The sequence below is a fragment of the Poromitra crassiceps genome (genome assembly GCF_964638095.1).
Source record: "Poromitra crassiceps genome assembly, chromosome: 13".
Taxonomy (NCBI): Eukaryota; Metazoa; Chordata; class Actinopteri; order Beryciformes; family Melamphaidae; genus Poromitra; species Poromitra crassiceps.
This window is the reverse complement of record NC_139644.1, coordinates 31025037-31044689: the sequence shown is the minus strand read 5'-3', so window position 1 is coordinate 31044689 and position 19653 is coordinate 31025037. Positions and strand designations below refer to the sequence as shown.

The following is a 19653-nucleotide window of genomic DNA, read 5'->3' as shown; positions in this document are numbered from 1 at the left end:
TCATCATAACGATATTGTTTGTTGACGTGACTTTTCATAGAAACTGATAATTGTTTGTGGGATTGACTTACATATTTTTTGTTAATGGTGCCATTATAGTCTAATTCTGGGAGCATGCACAGTAGACTGATGGTTATTGTGCACCTGTTACTGTAGGTGATGTGCATGCAACAAGGTCATGGAATAATTATTTTCTTCTTCTTTTTTCTCTTCTCTATGTGACTATAATTATTTGCCAGCAATAGCAACAGATGTCTTTGTTCTAATGTTAGCCCATGTTCTTCTCTTGTCCCAGGTGCCACATTCGAGTGATTGACACCTTTGGCACTGAGCCCGCCTACAACCACGAGGAGTACGCCACTCTGCATGGCTACAGAAGCAACTGGGGCTACTGGAACCTGCACTGCATGCAGTACATGACCATGTTCCGTAGGTGCACTTTGATTTGATCTTGTTCCTCTTGTTTCTGCAGTGCAGCTTTGCATTTTACACTGGCACTTGCTTGAGGATAGTCTTATGCTTAAAAACAAAAAAGTTAGACAAAATAGCAAGGTTGAGGCCTACAGTATGTATGCATTTCTTTACAAAGCCATTTCCATCCAAACAAAGAGTGGCTACTTTAAAGAATCAGTTTTGATTTGTTTAACTTGTGTGGTCACTGATGTCTTTACTATTATTCTATAAAATGTGGAAAATAGTATAAAAATGTAGTGTGCCCAAGCTTTTGCCTGGTAGTTAGTGTATATTTCCACAAATATTTCTATAAAAAAAACATAAGTGTTTTGACATGTGTATTTGGGAGTGTGTGTGCACAAATGCCGTGAGCTTGTCTAGGCCTGCGGCGCCACACTAGGCAAGGCTTTGGGGCAGAAAGAGATCAGGAGAACCCAGAGACGTCCTTAACAGCTGTGCCTGCACAGATGCCTGGAGCTCTATGCACACGGCCACAAAAGCACATTTGATGAGATTGGTGGCAGAAGAAATCTCAGCTGTTTGTGTATTCCTCCAATTAAGTCAGCAAGCAGGCGGCCCCGCTGTTAGCAAAATACTTGCTGTTATCACAAGCCCGGCACTCGGGCAAGATGTCAGCCTTCATCATCTTTGGAAATGGACTGGAAATAATGTTTGTGTTTCTCCTCACCACTTGACATCTGCTGGCTATAGTAGATTTCCATTTCATTTGCCACCACTCATGGTGTTGTCTCGTGTCCTGAGTAAGCTGTGGCATATTAAACGACTCAAACGCTGCTGCTTTCTGTTCTCCACAATTACAGCACACCCCCCCCCCCCCCACACCCGCAGCTTAATCACTTTTATCGAGACATGAAACTGGATTTGTAATGCTATATCATCGAGACATGAAACTTGATTTGTAATGCTATATCATTGAGACATGAAACTGGATTTGTAATGCTATATCATTGAGACATGAAACTGGATTTGTAATGCTATATCATCGAGACATGAAACTGGATTTGTAATGCTATATCATCGAGACATGAAACTGGATTTGTAATGCTATATCATTGAGACATGAAACTGGATTTGTAATGCTATATCATCGAGACATGAAACTTGATTTGTAATGCTATATCATTGAGACATGAAACTGGATTTGTAATGCTATATCATCGAGACATGAAACTGGATTTGTAATGCTATATCATCGAGACATGAAACTGGATTTGTAATGCTATATCATCGAGACATGAAACTGGATTTGTAATGCTATATCATCGAGACATGAAACTGGATTTGTAATGCTATATCATTGAGACATGAAACTGGATTTGTAATGCTATATCATTGAGACATGAAACTGGATTTGTAATGCTATATCATTGAGACATGAAACTGGATTTGTAATGCTATATCATCGAGACATGAAACTGGATTTGTAATGCTATATCATCGAGACATGAAACTGGATTTGTAATGCTATATCATCGAGACATGAAACTGGATTTGTAATGCTATATCATTGAGACATGAAACTGGATTTGTAATGCTATATCATCGAGACATGAAACTGGATTTGTAATGCTATATCATCGAGACATGAAACTGGATTTGTAATGCTATATCATCGAGACATGAAACTGGATTTGTAATGCTATATCATCGAGACATGAAACTGGATTTGTAATGCTATATCAAATCAATGAGACATGAAACTGGATTTGTAATGCTATATTGACACATGAAACGTGATTTGTAATGCTATATCGCTGAAAGCTTTGTTTGTCCTTGGCAGCCCACACTCCAGACAACTCCTTTATGGGCTTTGTGGCGGAGGAGCTGAACGAGACGGAGAGGCTGAACATTCAGAGGAACAAGGTGGACAATATGGCGGTCGTGTATGGCAAAGAGGCCAGTATGTGGAAGGTCGGTCTCATAAACACTTAAGCCCTGACAAGCTGTCAATAAAATCTTGGATGTGTGTCCAATCTAGGATAGGGGTCCATTCTATAGCTCTGATTGGATTCATAATGTGTTGGCCATGGCATTATGTGTCCATAAAGATTTTCACTCTGCATTGTAGCAGGGATCAATTGATTGTGACTGATTCACATGTTTAACCATGCTGTTACTTCAGCAGAACCTACTGTAGTCTCTCTGAGTTGTTTTTTTTTTTTGTTATTTTCCAAGTCATTTATGCAAGCCATTCATTCTCTTAATTATTATCTGGGTTGTTTTTTGTTGGTCTTGCTTCGTCTCTCTTGCTTGCCTTTTAATTTTTTTGCAAACAAGTTAACCCACCAGGAGTATCCCCGCAAGTGTGATGGTGGAGGAGCAAAGTTGTTCTCTCTTTCACCCCATTTACATCCAGATAACATATCTGGATCCAGGTTGCATTTAAAAACCAGGTGTAAATGGGGTATCTCTCTCTCTTCTCTGTTTCTCTCTCTCTCCTCTCTATCTCTCTGTCAGGATGACTTGAGGTGCAATGAAACATCTGTGAATTTGAAAGATTTCAGTGTTTGTGGGTCTCCTCAGACACTGAATACCACCTCATTGTTGGCAGCCTCTTCCTCCTCCTCTTCCTCCCCCTTTGTTTTAAAGTGCATGTGTCAGATGTTGTGCTGCAAGTGTGCTATGAGGGGAAAATGACTAATACAGCATGTCATATTTTCTCTCTTGCTCTACCTCCCTCTCTCTCCCTCCTGTTCCTCGTACCTCATGTTATTCTGTATTCAACGCCCCATGATGCATCATTGATGGATCCACACAGCTTCAAGTAAGTACCACCTGGGCGTTATTGAATTCTTCAATGTTGCAGCAGTGAAACTCGCACACTATCACGATTTATTATGACTTTTACTTTTCATTCCACTTCAGGCTTGTAGGGTTAATATAACACTGATATCATGTGTATCAGCCCAGTAACGTTAGAATTTTAACTCTGGGAAATATTCCACTTGAAATTACCATCTTCTCAAGCTTCAACGTAGCCTCGAGTTTAGGACTGCATGGCAGGAGCTAGACATACATACCTGTATCGCAGGTTGATGAGGGGGTTGCAGGGAAGTCCCCAGCAAAATGAGTCAATTGTGTGATTTCACTATGATTTAGAAGTTTGCCCAAGGAGAGAATGGAGTGCATATTCTTGGTCATAGCTTTCACTCTCTCCTGTGATCTCCCATCTACATTCTAGTGTACTTGTGCTGTTCATGTACCTGCATCGAGTCACATCTTTGGCAGGCTGCACGCCGCCTACGCCGGCAGGCTCTCCAGTTCAGTTCAGTTCACTTTATTTATACAGGAAGGGATAAAAATGACATTTCACATGTACATTTAACTGGCCTGACTCAGTTACAAACTGGTTTTCAGCAGGTTCCTGTTCTGCAGTACATAAAACAAAATAATTAATATACAAAACATGTTTAATTGCACTACATACAATTTTACAGACCTAACAAAACATTACATTTACAAACATTCATTCATTCATCGATACAATCAAACAGCAACAGCAAAAAATTAAAACCTAGGGGTGAGTCGGATCAGTGATTACAGGTGTTTTCTAGCATCAGATGTTGTTTGTAGGCTTTTTTGAAATGTGAGATGGAGGTTATTGCTCTGGTGTGGAACGGGATCTCGTTCCAAATTTTGGTGTAGGCTATGTGTGGAAGAATGATCTTAATCCATAATTATTTTTGTATGCCGGTACTGGTATGAGTGCATGTGAGATTGATCTGGTGATGCGTTCTTGTCTTGTGTCTTGGGAGTAGAGCTGTAAGTGTTGGAGAAGAGTTGTTTCTGAGCATAAAATAAAACTTAAAGTCCCTGGAAACCAAAATCCACAAAAACCTTCTAACTATTAAATGTAGGGTCTTATGTGAGTAATTGTGTGCCTCAGAAAGTAGTTGACATTACTTTCAACCCTAACCCCAAAAATCGACACTTTTCTACAAGGTCTTGATTTCCATTTCCTCATTGAAGAGAGCGGTGCACGCGGTGCTAAAATGCATGATCTTATCACGTCATAAGATTTAATCGAATCACACACACGCACGCGCGCACACACACACTGACACACACACAGTAGCGCTGTGCACTCGCAGCGGCAGAGATCTCTTCCTCTCTGTCAGTAGGCTATGCGCCGAGCAACGCGCGAACACCCACACACACACACACACTCCATCTCTCTTTCCTTCTCTCTCTCTCCGTTCCGTCTCTCTCTCTCTCTCGGAGGAGACCTGCTGCAGACGGGACACGCCCACACAGTCCGTGGGAGAAAATACACTCTAAAATCTAATTGATTCTCATGACTTTTGCCATGACTGTCAAACCTAAATTTATATACTTTGCGACGTTCATCATCGTTCAAATTTCGCTGGTGGCTTATTAACATAGGTTCCTGTGATGTGATGAAATCAAAATGCTAAATAATAAAAAAATATTTCTGGTTTCCAGGGACTTTAACTCATTGAGTGCCAGCCACTTTTGGAGAACGGACGCTCCCAGTGCCAGAGTTTCAGAGCATTTTCAGTGATTTCTCGAGGCCCACAGAATATTGTGTGATATTACTATGTAAACACCGAACACGCACAAAGAACGATGAGACTCTATTGTATCAGCAGCAAAAAAAAGTTTATTGATATCATTTTCCGTTCTTTACTTGCATGTATCAGCCGGAGAAGATAGGTCAAAAACAGAAAAAATTGGTGTTTCCATCTAGAAGCTGAGATATTGAGCCTTTTGTGAAATATAGCATTTCAAGCAAATCACTGACTCTGAAACTAATATTTTCTGACCTGAAACATCTGAACAGTAATTTCCTTAAATATAACAGCACCCCCACCCCCCCTCTACTGCAAACTCCTCCTCCGTGGGTGTGTCATGATGTTGCTGCTCGCTCTGAGTGCTGCTTGTGTCAGGCGAGTCTGCTGCCTGGATGGCGGCCGCTCGTCGGGGCAGTGTGGATCGGGCTCGCTCGTTTCTGGGGTTTCAGTTGTGAGCTGTGAAGCTGCGTCCGTTTCTGGGCTTTCTGCTGCCCTGCGTGCCCCACCCCCCTCCTCCTCCTCCTTGGGAGTGTCTCTGGGCTGCTGCGTTTGCTCTCGCTCTGCTTTTGCTCTGACTCTGCACTGAAAAGTGCGCTGCATCCCCCCGCTTTTTCACATCGTGTCGCCGGCTCACAGCTGAGAATAATGTAACTTTTCAGAAAGACGCTGGTGTCGCCAACTAAATCATATGGAGGGGCTATTGCAGCGGAGACGGAGGGGCTGTGGCAGCAGATTGACTGCTGTTCACAGGCACAGCTAACGTTATGCTTCATGCATATCGATGCGATTTCCGTTTCCCCATTACTTCTTCTCTCTTTTCTCCTGGCCTTTCTCTAATCTGGAGAGCACTGTCGCCACCTAATGGGTCCCTAAAATAGCTTTTACACATTCAACAGCCACCATACTTTCACAGGAGATGGATCTGGCTTTGATGCACGTCCCACCGTCAAAAAACGCAATTGACGACTTTAGTCGTCTTTGGCACTCAACATTACTAAAGCAATTGACGACTAAAGTCGTCATTGGCACTCAATGAGTTAATGGCTAGACTTTTTGTGTAGTTCTGAAAAGTTGTAGCAGAGGAGTGTGAGAGTGCAGTACAGTGGTGAGTCCAAGGTGGAAAATTACCATGAATTTTATATGCTCTGTTGTAGAGTCTTGCTATGGGTTCTATGGTTTGCTTTGTCGTGAGGGACCAGATTGGAAGACAGTAGGATATTGTTGAAAGAAAAATTGCATGTAGGTATGTATTTGAAACAGTGAGGGTGAGAAATGGTCTAATCTTACTGTAAACATAGTTTCTGATTTGCCTTCTTGACTAGGTTATTGATGTGATGTTTGTAGGTGAGGTGAGCTGCAGTGTAGCCCTCAGCGCGTATGGCGAGGGCTTTGACGCCCTACCATAAATTTTGCTGAAGTTTTAGTCAAACCGCGGTTCCCATCAGAAACCTCAGGAAGGCTTATTCTCTGCAGACTTCAGCCATTGCTATATTAGACTGTTACACCGCTAACCTAAAGTATGTGTTATCTCAGCTTTGAGCTTCTTTTCAATGACTTAGGCCTACATCCCCATCCATTTTACAACATTGATACACGTTTCAAATGAATGAAAGAGTTTAGAGGAAAGCTTTTCCACACATGGAGACAAAATACTAAGGATGTACAGCAATTCAAGTCTATTGTCCCATGTGATGATAATCCAGTCTGTATTCTGGGGTACTAAAAAGAACAATGAACACAATACAAAAAGTATAACTCATGTCAAAATTTAAATTCAATAAAATAAAGTGCCAAAACTTTAAAATAGCCATAATGAGGAGTAACACTCAGCTGTCATAAAAGATTTATGCCTTGAAGATTTAACGTTAGTAAATAATTCATAACATTCTACCGTAAACGACTTTTTACATAAGTGAATACAGTTTTGCCATGATGAAAAGACTTGAACAGACAAACGATGTCCTACGGAGCAGAGGAAAATATATTATTGTGATTTGAGCCTTTCATAAATCATGAATGCTCTACAGGTATGCGATAGGGGATTGGTTGTATTTATTAGTCTTAACGAGGGCAGACTCAGCTCATTAGAACTGTCTCCTTACCACTGACCAATAATGCTGCTCAGCCTTTGCCTTCCCCAACACTTCCTGGTTTTCTCATTTGCCCTTTCTTCTGCAGTGGTGCTGTCTAATAGATGAATCAGTTTGCCTCTTTTGAGTCATAGCAGTCTGTCAGTCTGCGTGCTACAGGGAATACCTATCCACTCCGTAGAACAAATTGACAGCTACAAATGACCATCCCCAACAGCCCTTCTCCCCTGGGTTTCTCTAAGTGGAATTTGGTCTTGCTGGAAGACATCCGTACCAACCAGCAGCAGATCTTGACTCTCCAATGTCAGTGAGTGTGCTGCATAGACCATCTAGAAAATATGGACAGAGGCGTAGGCTACCAATTGTTTTTTTGTCTCCCGTTTTGAAGCCTACAGTATGTGACCGTCGCCATCTTGGGGTTCGCACGAGACCAGGGGTTTCCCAGAGCCGCAGCTCTGCCTGTTATTGGTCAGTGATCGGCACTGCACGACCACTGGACAGGCGAGCTGTCAATCACTCCCAAAACATAGGCTTGAAAATTCACCCTCCGTACAATTGTTATGACAGGTGAAATTAGCTATATAGACGAAAACTGTTTTGAACCAGGGTGTAAACATGCTAAATCCTGTTGTGAAGATGGGCATTTTAACAGGGACAGACTCTCTTTTGGCCATTCGAGGAAGTACAGTATCACTTCTGCGGCTTCCTCCGTCAAACCCCGAGCTTAGTGTTCTCAGATGCACTGTAGCGTTCCTTCAGTCAAGTGTGACGCTCAGCTGGAGTTTACACAGGATAGATTGAGCACAATCGAGTCTGTGATGCCTGCATGCTGTGGGGTATGACTGCTCATTTCTATTAGTCCATTAATTGCTTTTAGTCTTATGAGGAGCAGTGTATCGACCGTGTTATCAATCTATGTCTTCAAAGGGTAAAGAACAATTCCTAGCCATTCTGCATCGCTACATGGAGATCCATGGGACGGTATACTATGAGACACAGCGCCCCCCGGAGGTCCCTGCCTTTGTCAAGAACCATGGTCTGCTGCCTCAGCAGGAGCTGCAGCAGCTCCTTAGGAAGGCCAAGGTGAGGATACGAGCGAGGCTTTCACTGGCTGTGATGATGCTCTGCTCATTGCACGCGCAATTTCTGTTTCATATTCAAATTTAGATCTTTTTATGCTTTTACAGAGTTGCCCTTGTACTGTAGTGTTCACCATCACCTTTTCTTCCTTTTCATTCCCCTATCAAGCTGTTCATCGGGTTTGGCTTCCCGTATGAAGGCCCCGCCCCTTTAGAGGCCATAGCCAATGGCTGCATCTTCCTGCAACCCAAGTTTAATCCGTCCCATAGTTCCCTCAATCATGAGTTCTTCAGAGGGAAGCCCACCTCCAGAGAGGTAGATAATCCTCGTCTTCATCCTAGTCATGGACAAGCTATATACCCCAATTATACCCTGTCTGTCCTGCTCTCTCTCTTCTCCCCCTGTTCTCTCCCTTCTCTTGCTCCCCTCTCTCCCTCTTCCCCCATTCTCTCCAATCCCTCTCTCTCTCAATATAGTTTGTCCAATCCTGTTTGTTGATAGTACTTAGCTAGACTCTCTGTAAAGCCCTCAATACATGCTTGTGAATTAGGGCTAAACAAATAGACTTGACTATATTTCCAGTACTTTCAATTTTATACAATAATGGGGGATTGGGGATCATATTTAAAAAAAAATGCATTCAATATATGCCACGTACACATGATGTAATTTGAACTTTTACTGTGATACTGAATGTATCGTATTCATTCTTCCCTCAGGTGTCCTCTCAGCATCCCTATGCAGAGCAGTATATTGGCAGGCCGCATGTCGTCACAGTCGACTTCAACAACTCCGAAGAGTTTGACACCGCCATCCGCCAGATCATGAGGACAAACGTATGTTCATTTTCACTCATTGAGCAAAAAATAACGATGGCGTTTGAAATGTCCTACAATACGCTGCACGTTATTGTAGGCTACAGTAGTGTAGGACAGAGGCCCAGTTTGCTTCCTAGTCTGGTTTGACCCACTTACAAGGCCCACAGCCCTTAATAGGGCTCTTAATCATGGGCTCCGACATTACAGCAAAATGCTTAGCTGGCTTCCCCCTCCGCTCTCTGCACTACTAATTGCTTGAGATATTGAGCGCCTCAGTAGGTAAACTGTTGCCCACACGGCCACACCTGGGTTTGCGTGGCAGCTTTCCAGAGGGCTGATCCACAGACGGGCGCGAAGCATTGTTATGCTGCAGATCATATTCATCAATCACGCTGTGCTCAATCCATCACTACATCCACACTGCAAGCCACAGCAAACCAGCACCGAGAGGCGCGCAGCCTCTACCTGCCAGGTGTGCTAAATAGAGCTGCTGTTTACTGCTGAGAGGGGCAGAATGCAGCATAGCGATGGTGCTGATGCTATTGGTGAATGCATAAAGAAACAGTGGATCATCAGGGGGAGGAGAGGCCGGGCCTGCGGAGTGACTGGGCTATAGTGGCTCACATTAAACGGATTTAAAAGAACTTAGGGCACCTTTCCATAACATTGACGCATCTGCAGCAAAAATATCTATCTCTTTTGAATCATCTCCCTTTTACGGTAAATACTTTTGGTCCAAAAGTGTGTTTGAATGTTTTATTTCTTTAACCTTTTCAAGCATCCCTGTCTAAATAGAGAGCCAAAGTGAAACGTCACTTCCTGCTTTCTCCCTGTACCAGCGCTGCGAAAAATATGAATGGCGGTGGGCGGAGAGTAAGGTTACTTTTTTGATCCCGTTTGAATTGTGCCACGGGGTGCCAACGCTAATTTAAAACATAACTCTGCATGTCAAGAAAGTCATGTTTGTCGTCAAACTGAAACGTAGGGGTTAGTTTCGTATAAAAACGACATAGCTTGTGGAAGCCCGTGGCATGTCGCCGGTCTTCAGCTTTGCCGGTAGAGAAAGTGACGTCACTTAGGCGACAGTGTATGTAGTCTTTCTGATTTATAACTTCTAGTTATGTTTTAAATTGACAAAATTAGCGTTAGCACCCCGTGGCACAATTCAAATGGGATCAAAAAAGTAACCTTATTCTCCGCCCGCCATTCATATTTTTCGCAGCGCTGGTACAGGGAGAAAGCAGGAAGTGCCGTTTCACTTTGGCTCTCTATAGCAATGAGTGACTTAATAGTGCCCAGCGTCACTTGCTAACTGAGCTAATGGTGTTTTTGTTTTCTGGAGCTCAATTTCATGCCCTGTACTGTATGTGATTGTGTATGTTTCTCATGTATTTTTGCAGACAAGCAACACAGTTTAGATATGCAAATTCTACAGTCATTTTTGCAATGTGTTCCACTGCTGAATTCCAATCACCCCCTATGGGTTGTTTCCCCCCCTGTTTCGCTCTCACATCCTATTATATGAAGATGCCCAAAAGGCAAATTGCATTGTGGAGTTGCTGATGAGGTGCCAGATACATTTCATTAAACTCAGATGAAATAAACTAATAAGAGAGCGCTAAAAGGAACAGAGCGCTAAAAGGAGTCATTCATCAAATTGAAAGCCCTGAGTGCTTTAGTGGGCTGAGGGAACAATGCGATCTCTCTTTAGCTACCATCAGGGCCATCTTACGTGAGGTGTTCTGGGCTGGGAAATCGGCGTATGCGCCAACTGAATATATCGGACCCTGACATATGTTGTAATTATTGATGCGATCGAACCACAACGGGTTTAATAATGCAGGAATTATTATAAATCCTTCCCCCGTGGACGTCAGCCCCCACTCTCACCATTGTATTCTGCTGACCTTCATGCTATCGCAGCATGTGCAGATACACGGTATGAAATAAGAAAATGTAGCGATCAGTGTGTAAGTCATTGAACGTTAATGCATATTCTTCTTCAGAAGTCAAACAGTGAATGAATGACTCTTAACAGTGAGCAGGATTAATGAACCCATAGGACCCTAGAACACACTTATACTGTAATTCATTGTCGGTTGAATCCATTGTTTGACATATTGATATGGTCACTGCTAAAAATAATGAAGTCAGTCTTCAAGGCTGTCACCCGTGATGTATGAGGTCATTGATTTTAATATGAGGCTCGTGGCGAGATATGAGCCACTCACAATTACACTAATGAATATGTCAGCTTTGATTAACAATCAGATGCTAAGTTCCTTATGCAGTAGTGGCGTGTGTGTGTGCGCGTGTGTGTGCGCGTGCGTGTGTGTGTGTGTGTGTTTTCTCATATTTTTGCAGGTGGAGCCATTCTTGCCCTATGAGTACACCTGTGAGGGGATGCTTGAAAGAGTCTATGCCTACATTCAGAACCAGGTGGGTGTCATAGGACAGCAGTAGCTTCGTAGATGCATTTGTGCCTTAGTATAACTAGGGGTCTCACGCGATACGCGAGCTCGATTCCTAGGCTCGCCCGTTATGTGGGCTCGCCCGTCCTGCAGCTCGCATTCGCAGCTTGGCCGCTACAACTTGGCTACTGTGTGGCCAATGAGACCAGCATCACTGATGATGTCACATTTATGACATCACTGATGATGTCGTCAGTGGGATTTATGACATAACTGGTGTCACAGTGGGATTTTGATGTTGTCACTGTGGGATTTATGACATCACTGATGATGTCGCAGTGGGATTTATGACATCACGGATGATGTCACAGTGGGATTTATGACATCACAGTGGGACAGAGAAACAAACAAACAGAGAAACAAACAGACAGAGCCCCAGCTCCCCTTTATATACTGATGATGATACTGTAATGAGCTTTCTTGAATACAGTAAAGCCTTTGTAATACCATCATTTTCTCTATTAGTTATATATTTGTTTTTGTTTTGCAGTATAATGTGTCTAATTGGCAAAAGGGTAACTAGTACACATTAATCTTAATCTCAAGACCAACTAGCCTACATGACTGTGTGTGGCTACAGGTGTTTATAGTTCAAATATTAGACAGCAGAGCTGTTTTTAAGACATTTTGTGCAAGGTCAAGTCTTAAGTCACTTGAGACAAGTATGAAGTCAAGTCACAAGTCTATGAAGGTAAATAATATGTTGCAAAAAGCGAGAGCTTGTAGACCTGATGTGAGAACTGAAAACTTAAACATGCAGGTTTTTGTATTTCAAGTTTTTACATCATAGTTTACAAGTTCTCACATCAAGTCTGCAAGCCTGCGTATTTTGCAACATAATTTCCTTCATACAAGTCTTTCAGGCCTTGCTGTAAGCCTTCATCATTACAAGTCAAGATTCAAGTCTTTCAGGTCTGTGAATGCTGACCACGCCCATCACAATGACACAGGACAGCAACGTTGAACGTTTTCCTTTTCAAAGCTTTTATTTTATTCTTTAATTTTTCTTTGCCACAGACCTGACCATGATATAAGTGATCCCATACATACTGTAGATCAGGGGTGCCCAACCAGTCGATCGCGGTCTACTGGTCGACCGCGGACTGACCCCAGGTCGATCGCGTCAAAAATCGATTATTTAAATAATAATAATAATAATAATAATAAAATAAAATATAATGGAAGTACATGCAGTTGTTTATTTTAATTATGGATCATAATACAATGCAATTCCAAATGCACTTTTATTTTAAAAGTAGCCACACAGTGAGAAAAAAGAAAGTGAGAAAAAATAAATCATGTATTGAGGAAAAAAAGTGATGCATCGAGATGCATCGATAATCGGAATCAAATCGTAGCCCTCTGAATCGTAATCGAATCGTGAGGCCAGTGAAGATTCACAGCCCTAATGTCAAGTGGTTGTGGGACAACGAGAAAGTGTTGTGAGGTTAGTCACTGCAGGCTGGAAACGATGTGTGTGCGTTTGCGATGTTGAAACTGGACCGGTACTGTAGATCTCGGGAGGCTGGCTACTTGAAAAGTAGATGTCAGGTCAAAAAAGATTGGGCACCCCTTCTGTAGATGGAGTGAGCGGATTCTTTTTCAGCTTGGTTCTACTGTAATGCTTGCAGTTTAAGGGGTTTTACCATATTTTATAACTTTAATTTTGCCGGTTAACTTGATGCCCATTACTGGCTTCAGAAGTATCAAACACAAGGCAGAGTCCAGTTTGGAATGGGGTTGTTGGGATATGATTGGCATACCTGGTGATGGATGACGACATGTGCTTTCCATATTGAAATGTCTCGTATCACAAACTGAATGAATGATGACATGGCGTATGAATTTGGCCGAGCGCCAGGATACTGTGTGCCGGCCGTGTTAGCAGACATGATCTGACTGTATTTCCTATTGCAAATGAATGTAATGACTCAATTTACACACGAATGCAAAAAGACAATCAATTGTTAACTTGAAGATCCATTTTTGATCAAGGCTGTCAGATATGAAAACCTCTTCCTCCATTCACAGCGATGTCCTGGCTGTGTTATGTTTCAGATAGCCCATTTCCACCGCTGGTATTGGTTTTTGGTTTTTATCGCTTTTTTGTCTCATTCCACCGATCAAGGAGAGAACGTCTTACATGGACTTCTTCACAGAAATATTGCAATTATTTCAGACGTTGGACAAAATGGACGACTTTTGACAGCTTAGCTATTCATACTTTGAACTTATGTTTATACAGTATGTATTAACAATTTACAAAGTATTATAAACATCAGTTGCAACTTTATAATACCAGGCATCTTGCGCGCTATGCACGCTCGATTCCTAGGCTCGCCCGCTGCTCGGGCTCGCTAGCTCGGCCGCTGCACTGATGCGCTGCACTGATGTGATGCCATCACTGAACTATATAGCCTTGTGTGAGTGAATTTATGACATTTCTGATGATTTCACAATGCCTATGTATGACATCACTGATGACATAAGTCACTGATGATGTCATCAGTAACATCATCACTGAACTATAGCCTTGTTTGTGTGAGTAATTCACTGGTGATGTTCACAGTGGGACAGACAGAGAAACAGAGACACAGAGACCCAGCTCCCATTTATATGCTGATGATGATGACTCAGTCGAGGCAGCCTGTCCATCATCAAAGTTTCTCGAATATTTTGCCCGACAATTACCGCGTTACATCCATCATGCCATGATGATTGCAGCGATACAGTCACGGCCGTGGCACGTTTAGGAAGTGCTCTGCCCGGGCACAGCCCTCCCCCTGCACCCATCTCTCCCTGTCTGTCACGAACGCACCCAAACAAACACGCTCATAGTCAGCATGCCGTGACTGACTGACTGAGACTGACTGCCTGCCTGGCCTGTACCAGCTCAGACTCCCAATCAGCACGTCTCTCCTCCCTTCTCTTTCCTCACTTTCTTACCTCCCCTCTCCACACCTCCCTCTTCTAATTTCCCTCCCTTAACCCATGTGTCTACCTCCTTCCTGGATCATCCTATAGACCCTTTTTATGTTTCTAAACAGCGATTACGTATTTTGTGGGCGGAGCCGAACTGGTTGCAGAAAGTCACAACTAGCGGTTCAGCTATCATAGAAATATGAAAGATCCGGAAGCCTCCTACACATCTTTTAGAGCTTTGCCAGCAACAGACACAAATTTTTACACAAATAAGCTAACTCTTTCAATGGGGTGAGGTTTCCTGACCCGTACTCACTGTCAGAATGGGTCTAGGATCCAACTACATCGCCAAAGTTGCAGTGCCGGACATCATCATATTCCTAGTGGGAAGTTCCAGCGTCTATACGGCACAAGACTTCTTTTTCCTGTATCCTGGATCTCTCAGTTTCGGCTTCACTTGCTTCCTCAGAGTTTTGGATACCGCGATGCGTGCGGAAATAACCCTGTGACGTGCACTCTAAATGGGTCTATGCATCTGACTGTAACCTCATCTCACCTCCCTCCACAGGCAGTGCTCCAAGCCCACTGTGGCTGTGCTTATGACAGCTTTGTCTCTCCCCTGAGAGCTTCTTTGTGTTTCTCTCTCTCTCTCTCTCTCTCTCTCTCTCTCGCTCTTCTAATTCTCATTTTCTCCCCCCTTGTTTCTTTCTCTCCATCAACCAATTATAGGGATGCTCCCAATATGAATACCATATTTGGCAAGGCACAAATATTAAAAAAAGAATGACCTCTTTCTATACTTCAGTGTAAAACCGTGAATTTAATGCTTAATATCTCAGCAATAGCAATAACTACAACGGGGGAAAAACACTTTTGACATTGCACCACACACACGCGCGCACACACACACGCACACACGCACACACACACACACACACACACACACACACACACACACACACACACCCCTAACCCAAGCTGCACTGCACCCACAGATTCATCCAATTACAGATGAGCAAATACAGATACAAATCGTCTCTTGCCCTCGCTCATTGTCCTGATGAGGTGTGTGTGTGTGTGTGTGTGTGTGTGTGTGTGTGTGTGTGTGTGTGTGGTGGTGGGGGGAGGGGGCAGTGGAAGTGCAGGAGTGATAGAGAGATTGGAGGCCTAGTTATTGCTTTTGGTGGCGGTGAGCCTCTTTAATAAAGGTGTGTGGAGGCCAGAGGGAGATGTCAGTGGAATATTATGACCTGACTTTTATGAATAGCCCCGTCTGGGGGAGGAATCTAATCCCACCTCTCACCAACCTAAACCGATACTTGGTGGCATAACTGCATTCAAATCATTTCCTGGAATATTGACGACGACTTGTCACTTCCAATGAGCACATTTGTATAGTAATGGTCGTTTTATTATTTCCTATAGCAGCTATCACAAAGTTGAAGCCGAAGGTGTAGCTAAGCTGAATGTAGTCCACTGCTCTACAGTGGAATATATATATATATATATATATATATATATATATATATATATATATATATGTATATGTATGTATGTAGCTGATTTGTAGAAGTGCACTTACTCAATGCGATAGTGAATATATTGCTGATTAGCGATATTGTATCTTTTTACCTGCAGGACTTTTGTTCTCCTGAAGCTCCATTTCCTCCAATAAATGCCTCTAGGATTTGGCTGGACAGCCCTCCCAGCCCTTTCATCCTCCTTCCCAACTCCAGCCTCCTGGCCTGGGCCTCCAATGCCAGCTCCTACGCCTCCTGGCCGCCCCTCAGTGCACTGCGGCTGCTGGCCTCGCTGGAAGGCCAGTCGTGTGTGGAGGCGTGCCAGAGTGCAGGCCTGATCTGCGAACCAGCCTTGCATCGCTTCATCAACATTAAGGAGGCCTTCAGCGCGTAAGATGCCTTCAGTGGGATACTTTGCAATGACAGTTGTGGTGCTTCATGTGAAGCGATGGCTCTTCTATACATGGCATTCTGGGGCTAAGCCCAATTCCTGGCCATAACATGAAATTGCACATTGTAAAATCTGAAAGACTGAAAAATCTGTCTGTATACTGTGCTGCAATTTATATTGCAATTTTTTGCAAAATAGTCACAATATGATTGTGTTTATTTTTTCATTTTCTCTTCTTACACAGCATGTCCGTCGAAACACACTGTAATAATCAGTGACTAAAAAAACAAAAGCAAACAAAAAAACATTCTTAATGTAACAGAATTGTAAGGTAACATGCATGCCACTAGGGACCATACAGCCATTCCTTGAAGAGGGTAAAGAGCCCCCATTAACGAAGAGCATGTTCCCCTAACAGTCTCATGTCTCATGTTAAAAAATACATGCCAATACATTGACACAAGGTTCCTCTTAGGTAAAGGTGATATAGAGAGAGCTGAAGGGAGTAACCACGATCAGGGCTTTGTGGCACTGAAGGGGTTTGAGTTGAAAGGACCTGGGCGCTGGGCAGGCGAGGCCTGTAAGGCACAGATAACTGGCTTAACAGTGCTGGAGCAGCCTAAAGGGAGGCCAGGAAATGCTGGAGGCATGTGAAACTACAATCAAATATCTAGTGGAGATGGCCAAAGGCCTGACACAGCAGAATATTACTACGCATGTGCAGATAGCAGGCTAGCACAAGCCAGACCTTATCATTATGAATATCTCGACACTCCTCAGCATCTCTAGAATCAATGAATAGCAATAACACAGCAAACCAGCATCGCAACATGGGGAATGGGTCCCAACACTTGCAATGAGCCCACTGCAAAGTCCCTGGAAACTTTTTTTTTTTTTTTTTTTTTTTTAGCATTTTGAGTTCATCACAGGAACATATGTTAATAAGCCACCAGCCAAATTTGAACGATGATGAACGAATATAAATTTAGGTTTGACAGTCATGACAAAAGTCATGAGAATCAATTAGATTTTAGACTGTCTTTTCTCCCGCTGACTGTGTGGGCGTGTCCTGTGTGTGTGCATGCAGGACTGCAGGTCTCCTCCGAGAGAGAGGGAGGGAAACGGAGAGAGAGAGAAGGGGAAAGAGAGATGGAGTGTGTGTGTGTGTGTGCGTGTTCGCTCGTTGCGAGTGCACAGCACTGTGTGTGTGTGTGTGTGCGTGCGTGCGTGTGATTCGATTAAATCTTATGACGTGATAAGATCATTCATTTTAGCACCGCGCACACCGCTCTCTTCAATGAGGAAGTGGAAATCCAGACCTTGGACCAAAAGTGGCGATTTTGGGGGTTTGGGTTGAAACGAATGTCTCCTACTTTCTGAGGCACACAATTACTCACATAAGACCCTAAATTTAATTGTTAGAAGGTTTTTGTGGATTTTGGTTTCCAGGGACTTTAATATTGAAAGTGTTTCTACCTGTGACTGTCTATGATACTGTATACATGGAAAAGTATTGTGCTACAAGTGAAGCTACTGCTTGGCAATAATCTATAATACTAAGAAAGCTGACTTTACCACACAACGTACTACCATGCCTGTACGGAATCCACCAGCTCTCCCTCAATACTGCACTCCTCACTTAAAACAAGGCTGTAGGAAATGCATTGCCTGTCATGAACTCACTGTGGTCTCCCCAAAAACTCAATTGCCAAATTGCTACATGTGACATGATTGTAAGTTAAAGCATACCAATCACCAAATACTTGGATGCAGTTTTGTACAAGGCAGGCATAGAGAAAGACGCTGGCACCTTCTGTCATAAGACATACTTTACTGGAATAATAGTTGATACCCTTTAAAACTTTAAATAATGAATGAAGTACACCATAAAGCCTGCCCCCTCTCTCTCTCTGTGTGTTTCCCAGGCTGGACCTGCAGTGTGAGGGAGTGGAGTTGGAGATGAACCACGTCTTCCCAGCCTTCTCGGCAGAACACGCTGAATGTGGCCTGCAGAAGGATCCGCTGCTGTTCAGCTGTGCCGGCGCCAGTGCCAAGTACCAGCGCCTCTGCCCATGCAGGGACTATCGCAACGGCCAGGTGGCGCTCTGCAGGGAATGCCTATGACCAGCAGACGAACTGGCGGATGGAGACACTCTCCCTCTCATGTCTGGCTGGACTGAAGTCTGCCGGGCTGCCCCTGGAGTCCCTTCTTGAAGTGAGACAAGGAGGTTCCATGGTGAAATGATGCATAAATGACACGGAGTCCTTAGTCTAGACCTGAGGCTCAGTGCCATTGTGCAGAGTCCAACACAAAATGGCTGCCAACGTGGCAACTAATGAGGCTTTATTGAAGATCAGCGCATCTCAGGGAATTGCATGATTGTACTCTTGTTCTGGTGAGTTTGAAGCTGCTTTTCAGTTGAAAGGTTTACATGGGTGCATTAGGACCAGAGTCTTTGCAAAAGTCATGACCACCACGTGTCATTTGACGGATAATTTAGACGAGTAAAGAAATCACGAGCAATCAAAAAGGAAAGCCTTGTTAAAAACGTTGCGATGCTTGACTGAAAACTCTTAAGTTCTCACAAGTGTGTTTACTCAGTGTTGTGTATATACTTATCATTGTGGAGTTTGGATATTTGTACTAGATGCACCCAAATCCATATACAGTATGTTGAGATGTACTATTTTCCATGTCCTGTAATGAATATATTTGTACATAAGTGTTGTTTAATAAAAAGTTAAGTTAAGTTATCCTTTATTTATCCCCTTGGGGAAATTCATCCTCTGCATTTGACCCATCCTCTACTAGGAACCTTCCTAGGACTAGGAGCAGTGGGCAGCCACTGTGCAGCGCCCGGGGACCAACGCCAGTTCTTTTGCCAGTACCTTGGTCAGGGGCACTGACAGGAGTATTAACCCTAACATACATGTCTTTCTTGATGGTGGGAGGAAACCAGAGCACCCGGAGAAAACCCACACGGACACGGGGAGAACATGCAAACTCCACACAGAAAGGACCTGGGACGGACCGGGGTTCGAACCCGGGACCTTCTTGCTGTGAGGCAACAGTGTTAACCACTGAGCCACCGTGCCGTAAAACACAGGAAAATAACGGGATTTTATCATTGTTTTTGTATTTGTTATAGGGCGTGTGGTGAGATGATTATAATTTATTGCCTTTCAGGAAGTAGAAAGAGTCAATTAAATTGTAAGATGTCATCAATCTTTTTTGGTCAATTTCACAAAGCCAAGTGTAGGGAAATATCCTAATTGCTTCTTTCAGCATTGCTGATTTATATGCAAACATTGCTGGCTCAGACTCATTTAGTTTCTGAAGCAGTACTTGGATACA

General features: G+C 43.3%; 1 protein-coding gene across 1 annotated transcript in view; it reads left to right on the top strand.

The window, feature by feature from the left end:
* Positions 1-18422, top strand: part of mgat5b (alpha-1,6-mannosylglycoprotein 6-beta-N-acetylglucosaminyltransferase B) — a gene marked incomplete at both ends in the record, with an annotated part of 78758 nt that extends 60336 nt beyond the window's left edge. The window contains 8 exons of the mRNA XM_083648722.1: positions 296-429; positions 2255-2385; positions 8024-8179; positions 8345-8491; positions 8896-9012; positions 11359-11433; positions 16026-16297; positions 18224-18422. Coding sequence (XP_083504848.1) covers positions 296-429; positions 2255-2385; positions 8024-8179; positions 8345-8491; positions 8896-9012; positions 11359-11433; positions 16026-16297; positions 18224-18422 — 1231 coding nt within the window. The remainder of the gene's footprint in view (positions 1-295; positions 430-2254; positions 2386-8023; positions 8180-8344; positions 8492-8895; positions 9013-11358; positions 11434-16025; positions 16298-18223) is intronic.
* Between the last annotated feature and the right edge of the window lie 1231 nt (positions 18423-19653).